Source organism: Bombus huntii, chromosome 2 (genome assembly GCF_024542735.1).
Source record: "Bombus huntii isolate Logan2020A chromosome 2, iyBomHunt1.1, whole genome shotgun sequence".
Lineage (NCBI taxonomy): Eukaryota > Metazoa > Arthropoda > Insecta > Hymenoptera > Apidae > Bombus > Bombus huntii.
In genome coordinates, this window is record NC_066239.1 from 18,662,846 (window position 1) to 18,676,428 (window position 13,583).

General features: G+C 33.2%; 2 protein-coding genes across 4 annotated transcripts in view; one reads left to right on the forward strand and one right to left on the reverse strand.

Moving 5' to 3' along the window:
- The window catches only part of LOC126874616 (dual specificity calcium/calmodulin-dependent 3',5'-cyclic nucleotide phosphodiesterase 1-like), a 101,183-nt gene that overhangs the window by 42,314 nt on the left and 45,286 nt on the right, over window positions 1-13,583 (forward strand). The gene's annotated exons all lie outside the window — the stretch shown is intronic.
- The window catches only part of LOC126874640 (alpha-glucosidase-like), a 103,735-nt gene continuing 98,464 nt past the window's right edge, over window positions 8,313-13,583 (reverse strand). For both annotated transcript variants that reach the window (XM_050636926.1, XM_050636918.1), the window contains 5 exons: window positions 12,487-12,897; window positions 10,877-11,132; window positions 10,228-10,423; window positions 9,363-9,503; window positions 8,313-8,489 (listed from right to left, as the gene is read on the reverse strand). In XM_050636926.1, coding sequence (XP_050492883.1) covers window positions 8,399-8,489; window positions 9,363-9,503; window positions 10,228-10,423; window positions 10,877-11,132; window positions 12,487-12,897 — 1,095 coding nt within the window. In that variant the 3' untranslated portion in view covers window positions 8,313-8,398. The remainder of the gene's footprint in view (window positions 8,490-9,362; window positions 9,504-10,227; window positions 10,424-10,876; window positions 11,133-12,486; window positions 12,898-13,583) is intronic.

Here is a 13,583-nt window from a genome sequence, read left to right on the forward strand (position 1 = left end):
TTAGAGCGAGGTTTATAAATGGACATGAATATGGCTTGCATATGTTTGCACCGCTATGCGTTTAAATATGTATGCATTATTGCGTGTTTGTATAGTTTCAATTTGCAAGTACAGGAAAATAAAGAAGGAAATCGTCGTTCAAATTGGCTTAACTATTCGATAATTTGTACAGTGACTCAGTGACTACAGAAAGTATTTGCACACCACTGTGTTTATTATCGCACTTATATGCTAGTTGATTAGATCCAACTATAGTAAACTTCGTATCATACAATAGTACTTTCATATAATTGCAACAATTTGATACCAAGGAAAGGAAATGTAGAACTTAAGAAAAAAAAATGCTTCGTTAAAAAATACGTGTATGTGCAAAAATATTTTTTTAACCACATACTTCAGTAATCTATACTTTCTTTATTTAATATTTTTTAGTTTGACTTTAGGTTTGGGTTAGCTTGGGTTAGCTTGAATTAGTCTTAACACTAGAATTACCACACCAGTCAAATTGACTGGCTTTACAATTTTATTTTAAAATTCCTACTTCGTGTTATATTTTTTTTCGCAATGATGTAATGACTTTCGCAACGATAACTAAAAGAATAATAGAATGAATTTTATTTTGTTTTTTATGTATTCGAACTGAAAATAATCTTGTATCAAGGCTACTTATATCAATACCAGTCAAAATGACCGGTACTCGTCAAAGTATGAAAGGATCCTGCAATCTGTTTATCGAGCCCCAGTTAATCAATTTCCTCGTTTCGTACAACTTCGCACACGTATTTTTCAAATTTTTACCGCGTATCATTCGATGTGATGATATCAGTTATCAGAAAAATTCCGGATCGATCGCTAGATCGCTAGATACTAACGCTAGAAATATCACAGCAGTCAAAATGACTGGCTCTAGAATTTTATAAATGTGTCAACCCTCATTCAGGGATCCCAGATGGATTAATAATACCAAAAATCTACTACACGACATGGAATTGCTTCTGTAAGAAAGTAATAAATCAATAAAAATAAAAATATTCTATTATTACGTATTTTTTAAGAACCAGTCATTTTCATTGGTTTTGGTAGGAATAGCTTCGTGTTAACTATCGGTAGTTCTAGTGTTAAACATTTAAAGATTATTATTATTAGATACTATCTTAAAAATTAATCTTAGAAATAAAAAATTTAGACACTATTAGGTACGAAGTACGTAAGATGTTTAAAACGTTAGAAAGTTTGAAGGCTGTTAACCTGTGATTGCTACGTCAATTGCAAAGTCGAGCAAGCTTCACATTGTGCACGATTCAGAGAATTTTAGTCGCCCGCCTTACGCTAAATTTCGCAACGAGGAAACAGGAGATTCGAAGCGGGATTCCGCGAAATTCGAAAGAAAAGTTGTGTTGCGCGGAGATTTTATAAAACTTGCACTTGTTGGCGTGTGCCAAGAAAATTGTCGAAGGCGGCAAAGAACGAGAAAAGAAGTTGCCAGCTCTTTTTGCGCGGTGGGTAATTCGAAGTTGTACCAAAGTTTCCTCTGTCCATATTGCAACGAAAGAGCATGTTTTCTATTGCAACCAACGAACCTCGCGTCAAAATTGAGAAGAATATTTGGAATTGTTGAATTTTACAAACAGAAACAAGTAGCAAGCAATTGGAACGTACAGTGGGAAAGACTTGTTATGCCAATTCACGAGCAAAATGCTACTTTATTTTAATTTCTCTCGTTGACATTAGTTGCAAGAGGAATGCGGCTGTTTATGAATTTATGGTAAATTTAGACGTATAAACATATCCGAGATAAAGTGATTACTATAATATTTATTGTGTAAAACAAGCCTTTATTTAGATTCTATTTCTGTACGATCATAAAGATATGAAATTGCACAGACATCTAGTTATAAGTAGCTGTTGATACAGATGGATGATTATGAACTTTTTTAGTTTCCAGTTCTTAGTTATGATTACGTCGTTTTAAAAAAGTCTAGCTCGGATCGGTCAAGTTACTTTAAGCGACTTGAGATCGAGTCACTCGACTAATGAAAACAAGCGTAGGAACTTGAATGAATTTTTTGCATCAAGTAAACAATAATTTGACATCGGTAAAGTGTCTTAATAATTACTTCAACTCATATTGCTACATTATCGTAATATTATTAAGAACAACGATCAGTGTTTACGGATCAAGTAGTTGTAGATCAAATGATAATATAATTTTTTCTACGACTAAAACGAGGAAATCAAAATAGGATATTCGTTGTAGAATATTCTGAGAATCCTAAAATTAATGATAATATACGGCGATTATTGAAAAAAGAATTTTCGATGATTCTTTTCTAAGTTAATCTTGTTTCGTCCTGAACATATGATCAGCCTTCAGAACGAACCTAAACCCAAGAAGCACAAACGTTAAATGGACCAAAATTCGATAACAACGATCGTGTACAAGATTTTATACAAATTTTCTTTTCGTCAAAATGAACAAATTTTTTTACATAAGAAATTCCAAGTTACTAAATACACAAGGAAAAGTTATATTTTATAACGGGCATTAAGTTATTTTCTGAGCTTCTTTAAAAGAGAAATGAAGCTCGTGTATAAAAACGGTAATTGCTTATGACTCAATCAAATGAAACACAAACCTGAGATGAAAGAGAGAAAGGGTAAAAGTTTTTGTCGCTATTCTTTTTTAATACGTAATTCAGAAGGTGGTAGTTATCTTTAACAAGCGATCTTGGAGCCGCAGCAAAAACATATTATACTCTGGAACAAATTACTCGCTGTTCGCTCTTCTATTATATTATAATAACTCAACTTTTTTAACTGGCAATCGGATCCAATGATATTTGCCGGAAGTGGCTTTATAACAAATCCTATAAAAAATAATCAATCGTATCTGCAATGAATATTGCGAATTGATTAAACTGTGAATATTTGTATGTTTATGAGCAATGTGAAAGTGCGAGAACGTACAGAAAAGTCTAGAAATGTATATTGCTGTTTTAAAGGTTGCCATATGTTAGGATTTCAATAGAAATAATGGCTTGCTTAAATAAATAAATATCTCATTCGTTATATTACTCCTTTACAGTATTGAAATTGTAACTGTGGGATCCTGTTTTAAAATTAAACGTTTTAACGATACTATTTCTTCTTCCTCAGGAAAATGTACAAAAACAGTTGTTCCGTTCGAAAAGCAAATTGTGCTGCAAACTTTTAAACGGGTGTATATGCGATATGCAACGATATATAAAATATTTCAAGTAAAATACTATTGTAAAATATTGATTATATTTAGTGTGTGGGACAAATCTATCTTGCATTTTTTTAGCTATATTCAAAAAATCTATATGTATATGTATCTGTAGTCTAATGATAAAGATGACGTCAGTCTGCAATCTATATCTTAAAATTCTATACTAACGGAACACGTGGCAAGCATATTTATTCGTCTATCTTGGCTCTTATTACCTAGAATACACCCTATATAGATTTTACGCTTCTCCCCTTCTTATTAACGCAGAAATGTAGTAAGTTTATTGGTTTTAAAACACACTGCTGATGTAATACTTAATCATACTTGTGCAAGATACTATTTTTAAATTATTAATGATTAGATATGTATAAGCTTTATTGTTTCAATTTCTATAAGACGATCTTTAAACATTTCAGATAGAAGACGGTAAATATATAATGGTGGAAAATGTACAGTTTGAGATGTTTCCAGGAATATAATTTTTTCAATGTTTCTAATGGACAAGATCATTAGAACAATCTAATATTTAGTAACTTTTACACATTTATATTAGGCGTGAGCATTATTTAGATGAAATATTTGAAAAATGATTATTTAAACGGTTATCGTGTTACTTGGGCAGATGTTACTTCGAAATAATTTATTTCAACGAATAAACGATCTTTCTCGGAATAATTTTATCATTTAACTATCATTAAACGAAATAGATTTTTATTTTAGCTAGCATTTATACTTTTGAATAAATATTTCCTGAAATGATTTTCAGGAAATAATTTTCCAATAATTTTCCTACCTATTATCTCACAATCGGATACGTATTACACAAGCATAAGTGAAATTAAAATAATTTCAGGAGTAGAACGTTGTTAACACGCACGAATGTACGCCGATAGTCCTGTCAGGACAAAATAATTTATTCAACATCAGCAAATTTGCAACATAGCGATCATAGTTTCAATGAGTCGAGAAAGTTTGCGATAGCATTCTGAGCACGCTGATGTTTCTGATGTTTCGTCGCTATTAAAAGTATAATGGTGTCACGGTGCTTATGACGGGTAATGGTAGGTTGTATTTCCAAAATTCGAAAATGGAATATCATGTACACGATACTCATGCGTAGTCGAGATACAAAATGATATTCATATGTAGATGAGATAAAAATCGCACAAACGAATTAAACGTACAACGAAATTCCACGATTTTTTATTATAGTCTTCTAGGAAATATACGATAATTTTAAAGTGGATTTTATATCGAAATGATGAAGTCGAACAAACACGCAATGACACTTATAAAAATTAATTGTTGAAACGTATAAAATACGATTTATTTAGTATTTACTTTCGTCAGAAAGGAATTAAAAGAAAATTATCTGTATAGATAACGATCTATTAGATCAATGTACAGGTCTATAGTACGCGTGTTACAGGAAACAGATGCAGATCTTGCAAAGTTTCAATCATTCGTTGTGCATAATCATGAAGCTACAGCGGTGCAAGCATATTCTTTGTTTTATTTTGAACTTGATACGATAGGTAAAGAATTAACAACAGGGAGCCGTTCTCTTGTTATAATTTTGAAAGTATAAAATATTAATTATATTATTTAATATTATAATTAATATTATAATAATTTAATAATAATAATATATAATTTAATATAATAATAATAATATTAATTAGAAAATTTTTAATAATTATTAATTACAAATATTTCGAAAACATATATGTTTCGATTAAATTGCACAATGTGTCAAAATACTTGTGCCTGGTAGTATTTCATTTACTCGCGAAAAGAATACAAATTTCCGAATATTATCATTTTTCTTTGATTCGACGATATGTTATCTTATCGTATCTTTCGAACAATGTTCATTGATATAAAGTAGATACCGAAAGCAATCGAGAAATACGTACATTGAAAACATAATCCAGCGGCGCATATGTATATTTTGGCAAATGACGTAAGTTTATTCAGCAGCGTACTGAAAGTTGTTAAAAATCAGAAAACCGTATAAATGTGCGGGATTACGCCCCATACAAACCATTCGTAGCGAACAGTGATATTTTTTACGTTTTAGCCGGAGAGCAAAAGGATAAACAGGTGATCCTGTTACACGAAATAGAATTTAAGCGAAAATATTGGAGCATCGCGCATGATTTTATCTCTGGCTGGCGAATTTTAGCTTCTGAATAAGAAACTTTTCGATTTGACAAGCGTATGTTAGCAAAGGTAGTGAATATTTATTTTACGACGAATAGTTTATTATGTTATTGATAGGTAGAGCGTGCAGATTTTTCTGCATTTATGTGAAATTCAAAGGTATGAAAATATATAAAATATACAAAGTATTCGTAACAATTTTTAAGTGAAATAAATATTCAAAGTCTATCTGTTCATTAACTTTGATGTAAATATTTCAATGGTAACATTTTCCAAATTTTCTTGTAAACGTTACTATTAAAGTAGCTTTTAATTTTCACCGTTTAGTTTAATTTCTCATCGAAAGTTTAAGAGTTCCAATAGGGAGAAAGAATCGATACGATCGATAAATACTCGATTCGTTACAATATAAAAAATGTGTACGTGCGAGGAATAAAACGAAATTCGTATGCAAACATCGTTTTCCTTTGCTTCGTCTAGATTGCAAGATTGAATCAGTTGTTGCAGCGACTTGCTTCCAAAATTCTCGGTGTTCGTTTCCCAAATGCATTTGCACGAAAGAAACAATCCACTATGTTGCTTGCATTATTAAATTTTTACGTTTCCAACGTTAATTTCCCTTCAACGAAACAGCACACGTGTATAACTCTAAAACGCCCTAATTGTGATTTTCATTTCGTCCTACGATTCATCCTAATTACGACACATTCTATTTTAAAGGTATACTTGTCTGTATTAGAATAAAAAGTAAATTTTCCTTTCTGCGATTCTGGTTTGTTCTCTCTTTTAAAGTTTCTCTGGCGCAAATTAATATAGAGGGAAGAACTCGTTTCATAAAACATAAGAAGCAATTCTAAATAATCAAACAGTCGCGGCAGCTCGATACGTAGGAAACTTTGATACATACACATTGAAGTTGCGACGACGAACGAATGTTATGTCTTTCGCTGCACAGACAAGTTATATAAGAGTTTCGGAAAAAACCAGGCCCAAAATTGGGACATTCTTTAAGTCATTTTTTTTTTTTTTTACGATCTTAACTTATCTTCGTATGTCCAAAAAGTAGTTGGAAACAAGCCATTTTACAAATTCAGATCAGCGGAACCGTATCTGAAACAAAGTATATATCACGTTATGGTATGAAAATTAAGAGGAAATTGCCGAATGTTCTGAAATTTAGCTAAAATTATTTATATTAATAATCGGACAAATTTTGTGCATAAAATGCTGTGTATGTATAAAGAAGAAATATAATTGGCTAAGAGTTGTATTAAAAAGTTATACACAAGAATGGAACAGCTTGTTGCGAAAAGTCAGAAACACCCAGTATAGAATTATAATATCGGTGCTCGGCAGTGATAGTGACACGACTGAAAGTATTTCAAATTCACTGTTACTGAGTTTACATTATGTTTGTACTCTTATCATGTAAAACGGTATATTTATAATTCCATCAGCTTTGCATCAGAATGCAATATTATTGCAAATGTCACTACCAACGTGGTCTTAGTCTTGCAACAACACCGGCTTATCTTCAGTTGTTTTGTGACGCTACAAGTGGAAGGTTGTACTGCATTCGCAAACAGTGGCATACCTTGTGTTAAGTCAGCCTTACAGTGTCGTTGAAATGACTCACGAAGATTTCCTTGTAAATTAAATAAATCCTCTAAAATTTACGTGTTTTGAATTGTACCGCTATCAACGACAAACAGCGACACGATACATCGATATAGATATACAAATTTCGATCGACTTGAAAAGTTTCGTTCGTCTTCCTACTCGACCGTGTTCGCTTTAGGACAGCTTTCTTCGTCGAAACGATGGCGCGTTTTCGAGCACCCAATTTCGCCGGTTGTTTCACCCGGCCTGCATGCGGAATGAAGCTCGAACGGCGAATTTTTTAACGGTGAATTGAAGGAAATGCCCCAAAGCAGCGACCACGGCCGCCTCTCGATCGGTCAGGAATTTTGCGAAAGTTGACGAGTGAAATTCTTACGGGCTGAAACACGAAATCCACCATGGATATTCAGCGACGATTATAATTGGCAAGCTGATTGACGTGGCCACATCGATGGGGGAACCGATACGCGGCCGCTTCCGTTCACGCTCTTAGGCCAGTTTTACCTTCGGGTAAAAAAAAGTGAAAGGCCGGTTAATCGAATCTGGTCCTCGATTCGTATCGTGAATTTCGGCCAATTTAACCTGTGGCTGTCTCTTCGGTGAATGTTTCGACGTGAACGTTGACTTTTTAGCACGTCGACAGTTTGGAATTCGAAGGTTTTTGATTTAATAGACTTTTGGTTGGAGACATTTGAAAGACAATTAAAAGATTCAAAGGGCAAGCGATACGAGTAGGAATATTTTAAATCTGAGGAAATTTTGATGAAAGTTGGGTTTTATCGGAGAAATCGAAAGTATTTGAACATTCATCGAGGAAAACTTTTATGAGCATATAAGTGGAGATCTGTTTCACCTAAGAAATATCTTAACGAGTAATATTATTTTATATGTTTCTTTATGTTGCGCGAGTCCTATATATTTTTCCATGAAATTTTTATATTATTTGATTTAAATTAACGTTAGTTTAAATTAAAAATAAATGTCAATAAAAGCGTAAGCGATCGCAGGCTATTCGTAATAATAATTCTTCTTAATAATCTTTTTAAATAAATCTGTAACTGTTGTTTTCCGTACTTACCTCGTTTCTTGGAAAAATGCACTCGTATTACTTTTCCATTCAGTCTCACGATTAATAGCAGGGTTTATATTTTTATAATAATCGCGATAGGCAACGATAAGTTTAATGGTCGTTAAATCGTGGCTGTGTGATAAATTATTGTAACTGGATTATTTTTGAAACGTTGGCCATTGTACTATTGTTAAGATGTAAATACAACGATTTGCAAGAAAAAAACTATATTTTTCAATTATTTAGAGGTACATGTTTGTATTCGAACTTAGAAATCGTAGGAATCTGTTGTAGATTTATATGTATCCAAATTTGATACCTGGGGCAGTAAGGATTATCACTGCCGTGGCAGGAACCTTTACTTTCTTGATGTCCGTGACCTCGTACCTATATTCCCAACAAACAAACAAATTTACAAAATTAATATCATCGCAACAATGTTTAACAAACGGATGTTTAAAGCATCGATTTAAAGACATCGTCTCTAAAAATAATGCAATAGGAATTTATATATAATAAAATGGAAATTAATTTAAAAGAAAGAAATATAGTCAAGAAAAGAACTAATTTGATAAGATGTCGGAATAAACGTTTCTGCTTAATAAGGTAGCAAGTAATAGGATAATTTAATTAAAAAAAAAATCAGTACATGATAGCAGAAACATGAAATAATTCTGTGGATTAAGAATTTAACAGGGAACAGAATAACATCAGAGTCACTTAATCCAACTGCGCTCCTCGGATTTTCATATTACAATCTTGCTTTCATTTTAGGGGACAGAAAATATTTCGAACGTTTCAAGAAAACGTTTAACATACAATTGTTTGATATAAATCAGCAGTTTTTCATATTTTCTTCGAACTTGAGATATCTTTTAATATTAGAAAAGTACAATTGAATCGAAAATGATTAAAAGAACGCAGCAAGGATTAAGTAAATCTTTTTATTCTCTAATCTCAACAAGTTTGAAAGATGTTACGTTGCTTATTTAATCAATTATTGTTAAATACGCAATTTCTCTTCAAATAATTGAAGACATCTTTCTGTCTCATTCGTTCCCTTTCTACCTTTCCTTTATCTTTTTCTTTCAATTTGAAGAACGACGTTACAGTTTGCGAATTATTTCCAGTGCTTTTCACATTTACCACCGTGTTGGAAGAAGAAAGGAAACTATGAAACGATACTCGACGCAATTGCATAAATTTAACATGGCAGCGACGCAATTTAGATAAATAAAATTGGAGAAATTGTACACTCACTTAGAAAGCACAGCAGAGTTAGCAGTAGCGTAAAACACTTCCAATTTCTTCGGTGCTTTCTCGAATACTGACAGATCCACTACGTCGTCCTTATCCGAGTAGTTTATTATGGTGTAGACAGATCCATCTAACATGGTTTCCCTGAAGAAATTATGATATTCCATATGTACAGTGTATCGTTAAGAAACGAAGGCACTTTTAGTACCATGACTCATCGTATTGCAAACGCCGATGATCGCGATCAAGTAATTGCACGCTATCGATTAAATGGATAAATTAAACCTTAAGAATTTTATATTTTATAATCATCGAAGCTACACATGGCACAATATTCTAACGTGATCGAATCGATTTTCAAAAATCAATACGCGATCGTAAAGTCAGCGTTTGCAATCGTAGAACTTTTATTATTCGTCGAGCTCTTTATTCTCAGATTCTTTAATTTCTGAATTATAAGCTTGACGAAGAAAATTCTTAATTTGACAGAAAGACTTCCGACGTTAATAGAACCTGTGATATTTAAGTAGTAAATTTTAAGTAATAAATGTAGTAGTATACATAATGCTAAATGCTAAAATATATTCTTCTAGTCTTTTAATAGATGACCCAATCGTATAGTCTGGCAATTCCATGAAAATTAGTAAATATTACTGCTAATTATTAGTTCAGCATTATTTTGTAGTGAAATTGAAATATTTGTATTACAAATCGACCAAAATATTTGGACATTTGTAGGTGACAGTGTAGATACATACTGCCACGCTATTAATCATAATTTTCTCGCGTTTAGCAATATATTCGACGAGCGAATCGTGGTATATAATGGTCGTAGTATCATCTTGATTTACATGTTCACTATCCTTACCTGGCAAACGCAAAAACGTTTTCACTCAACAGCTTCGTAGTTAAGTCGGCCTTTTTAAGGAACGGTGACTTCCTCAGCGTTGAGACTTTCTTGTAGAGGGTATAGAACGAGTCCTTGTCCTTCTTTTCGGCAGCCAGATTGACAGTCTTGTAATTATCGTTGACTCTCAGCCAAGTATCGGAGTTCGTGGAGAATCCTACAAATCGAAATACTTGGTCATAGTTTTTGCGATTATTGGTTCTTTTTTTGTTCAGTTAATTGTAGTTAGTTAATTAGAGTTTCTGGAATTGGAGCTTCCTTTTTTGAAATCTCACACGAAGATTCATCTCAAACGTACCAGTATTTACGATATTTGTACAGGCAAAGGATACAATCTACAATTCGCATTTTGCAAAAGATAACATTTTCTTTACTACATTCTGTATTATTATTTTATTACTATGACACGATGAAATTGATTTTAAAATAATTGATAGATGTGGAATGAAATTCCAGTTTCATCTGTGAGAGTGAAACATGTTATGGCACGATGGAGAAATAATATCTCAAAAATGATTCGACAAACGTACCAGGGTTAAAAATGTGAAAATCAAGGCTCATTTGAAAATTTCTTCATTCGCATGAAAGTTATATCTTATTGGAAACTCACCGGCAGAAACGGAGTCATCCCATTGGAACGGTGTCCTCGCGGGATCCCTAGACGCAGTATTGTAGTTTAGTAAACCAGCCATGCAACCCTGCGGGTCCTGTGTCTCTTCCCAAGAGATCCAAGTGTCCGACATACCGATTTCGTCACCGTTATACGTCACACTTACGCCAGGTAATAGAAGCGTCATTACGGTAAGGGCACGAGCTCGTGGTTCTCCTACTTTCGACACTATTCTTCTTTGATCGTGGTTTCCGATCTGCACACAAAATTTTAAGGTATTCAAAAATTTAAAATATCCGTCGTTATTTCTTTTTTTTTTTCTTTTTTTTTTAACTAACGGTAATCGTATTGAGTTGAAGATATTTTAGCTTAAATACATATAATGTTTGGGGATTTTCTACTTTTTTCCTCGATCGTTCTATTTCTTCCAACAAACGCTTTTTGTTGATTTTCCTCGACATAGAAATATCGATTTTAAGGCTTGAAATTTTAGGTTTTCGATCGAATGCCCGATGCACACACGAGTTCGACAAAAGCTCGATGCGCTCATGGAATTCGAAGAACGCGAGCGGAAAGAGGCTCGTTTCGTTCTCTTCCAGGCGTTTTGTGGACATTTTTCAAGCTCGTTCGCGCGTTGCCTCCGCCGTTCAATCGCGCAGCTTCGAATTCGAAACAGTTAGGTGCTATCAACCATTTTTCCAATCGAACGACGTTCGACCAGTTTTATGCGTTTGCTTCCAGAGTAATTTGATTTTCCTTCGATCTACAATCACGTCGTCCAACTTCCCGGCAAGCAAATACAGACGAAGAGAAGCGAATCGAGGAAGGATTTGGCGAAGAAAATTTTCCAGATCCTCGCCGAGGTTGGAGAAGTTAACATCCACAATTGTATGAGCGCGCCCGTACGTGTATGCGTGTGTGTGTGTGTGTGTGCGAGTGAGTGAGAACATAGAAATGCCAAAATGGAAGTTTGTCATCCTGTTACGAATTTAGAAAAATGCGATATGAGCGAATATGATAGGAGTAAAATTATTGAAATAAAAGGAAAATTAGTTATAGAATTAATAAACGATACAGGTGCTGATCAAATTTTAAGAAAGCAACTGTTCTAATTAAATTCTTCTTCTTGAAATAAGCTAGGAGTGATAGGATACTTTCTTGTAATTTTTAATGCTATCATAAGATAGAATTACGATTATAAGGGTTGACTAGATTATGATTGAAAAGGATGAACGTACAAGTATATAAATAGATCATTTTTCCTGATCGTACAATATTTTTCCTCGCTTATTCTTCCTCTAAATTTATGATTATATTATTATATTATATTATATTTCAGCCAGGCAATCTTTCGGTGGATGAATTATTTCGAAAGAAACTGCGAACTATGATAATTCCAGTCCAGAAAATTTTGAATTTCAACATTAATAATTTTAATAAATTTGAAATGATAAAATCACTTAGACATTGATGAAGTGCATTGAACCATGTAGAAATCATTTTGACTGAATGTACAATATTTTGAAGGAAATATATGTGTAAAGTTTTATGGGGATAAATGACAATCTAATAGAAAATTAATCGGCTTTCTGAAAATATTAGTAACTTACCACCCAGTTAGCAATGCTATTTGTCGGCATGTTCATCATCCAAGTATCAACCACAGATTTTAAGGTTGTTGCGTTCGCTGTCGGCTGGACGTTTTGAAACAGGCCAAAATTGAAGGGGAAGTCTGCTCCATATTTATAATACTTTATCGTCATCGACGTGTTTGCGTATGCCTCGATGAACATGTATTTTGGTTGTTTAAATTCATTCAGGACGTTTCTCCATCCAGGGATCAAATCGTAACTTCTTTGCAGATGCATGGTATATATCCTATCGGTGTAGTCAGGGCTATTAGAATCGTTGGTTTTACCTGACAAAGGTTCATCTGGGAAGTTCATGTCCTCGGCAATAAATGGCAAGGCATCTATTCTGAAGCCATCAATGCCTTTCCTTAACCAGTATCTCAAAATTTCCTGTAATATATCAATAAGCACAGAGTTAGACCATGTTATTTGAAAAATATATCATTGGAAATAGTGTTTTTACGTATCCAAGAACGAAAATATTATTATATATATATATGTTAATCTTAAATATTATTACGTGTTGAGATAATATATACATTATGCATGTAGATCACAAATAAAAATCATGATAAATCATGTTTCTAATTTTTACATTGTTTTTTATCGTTTCGTCCAGCTACGACGATGACACTTTTTACGAATTCAAAGTTCCTCCCATCGACGATTATATTAACGACTGTGTCGTACTCTTGAAAGCCATATAGTCCGCCAAATTGTTTCAGCGAAACGATTACGTTGAGCCAGAGAAAAAGGCGAAAACAAATTGGCGTAAAAGAAAAATACGAACCGAACGAACGTTCCTTACCCGTGGAAAGTGCTTTTACAAGCATAAGATGATGATTGTTTTACAGAAACGTGTCCTCTTGGATATAAATCTGCTTTATAAAAATCGACTGTATACATATATCGAAGCTACGATCGTATTCAGCTACGTAAAAGAAGATTCTAATATAAAGAAATAAAATTCTTTTTACTTAGTAAATTCTGTAATTTTTCTAACGCGAGCTGATTTTCTTTTAACACGGCTGATATTAAATAAGTCAGTTTCTGAATGGACAGGTACACGTGCTTAC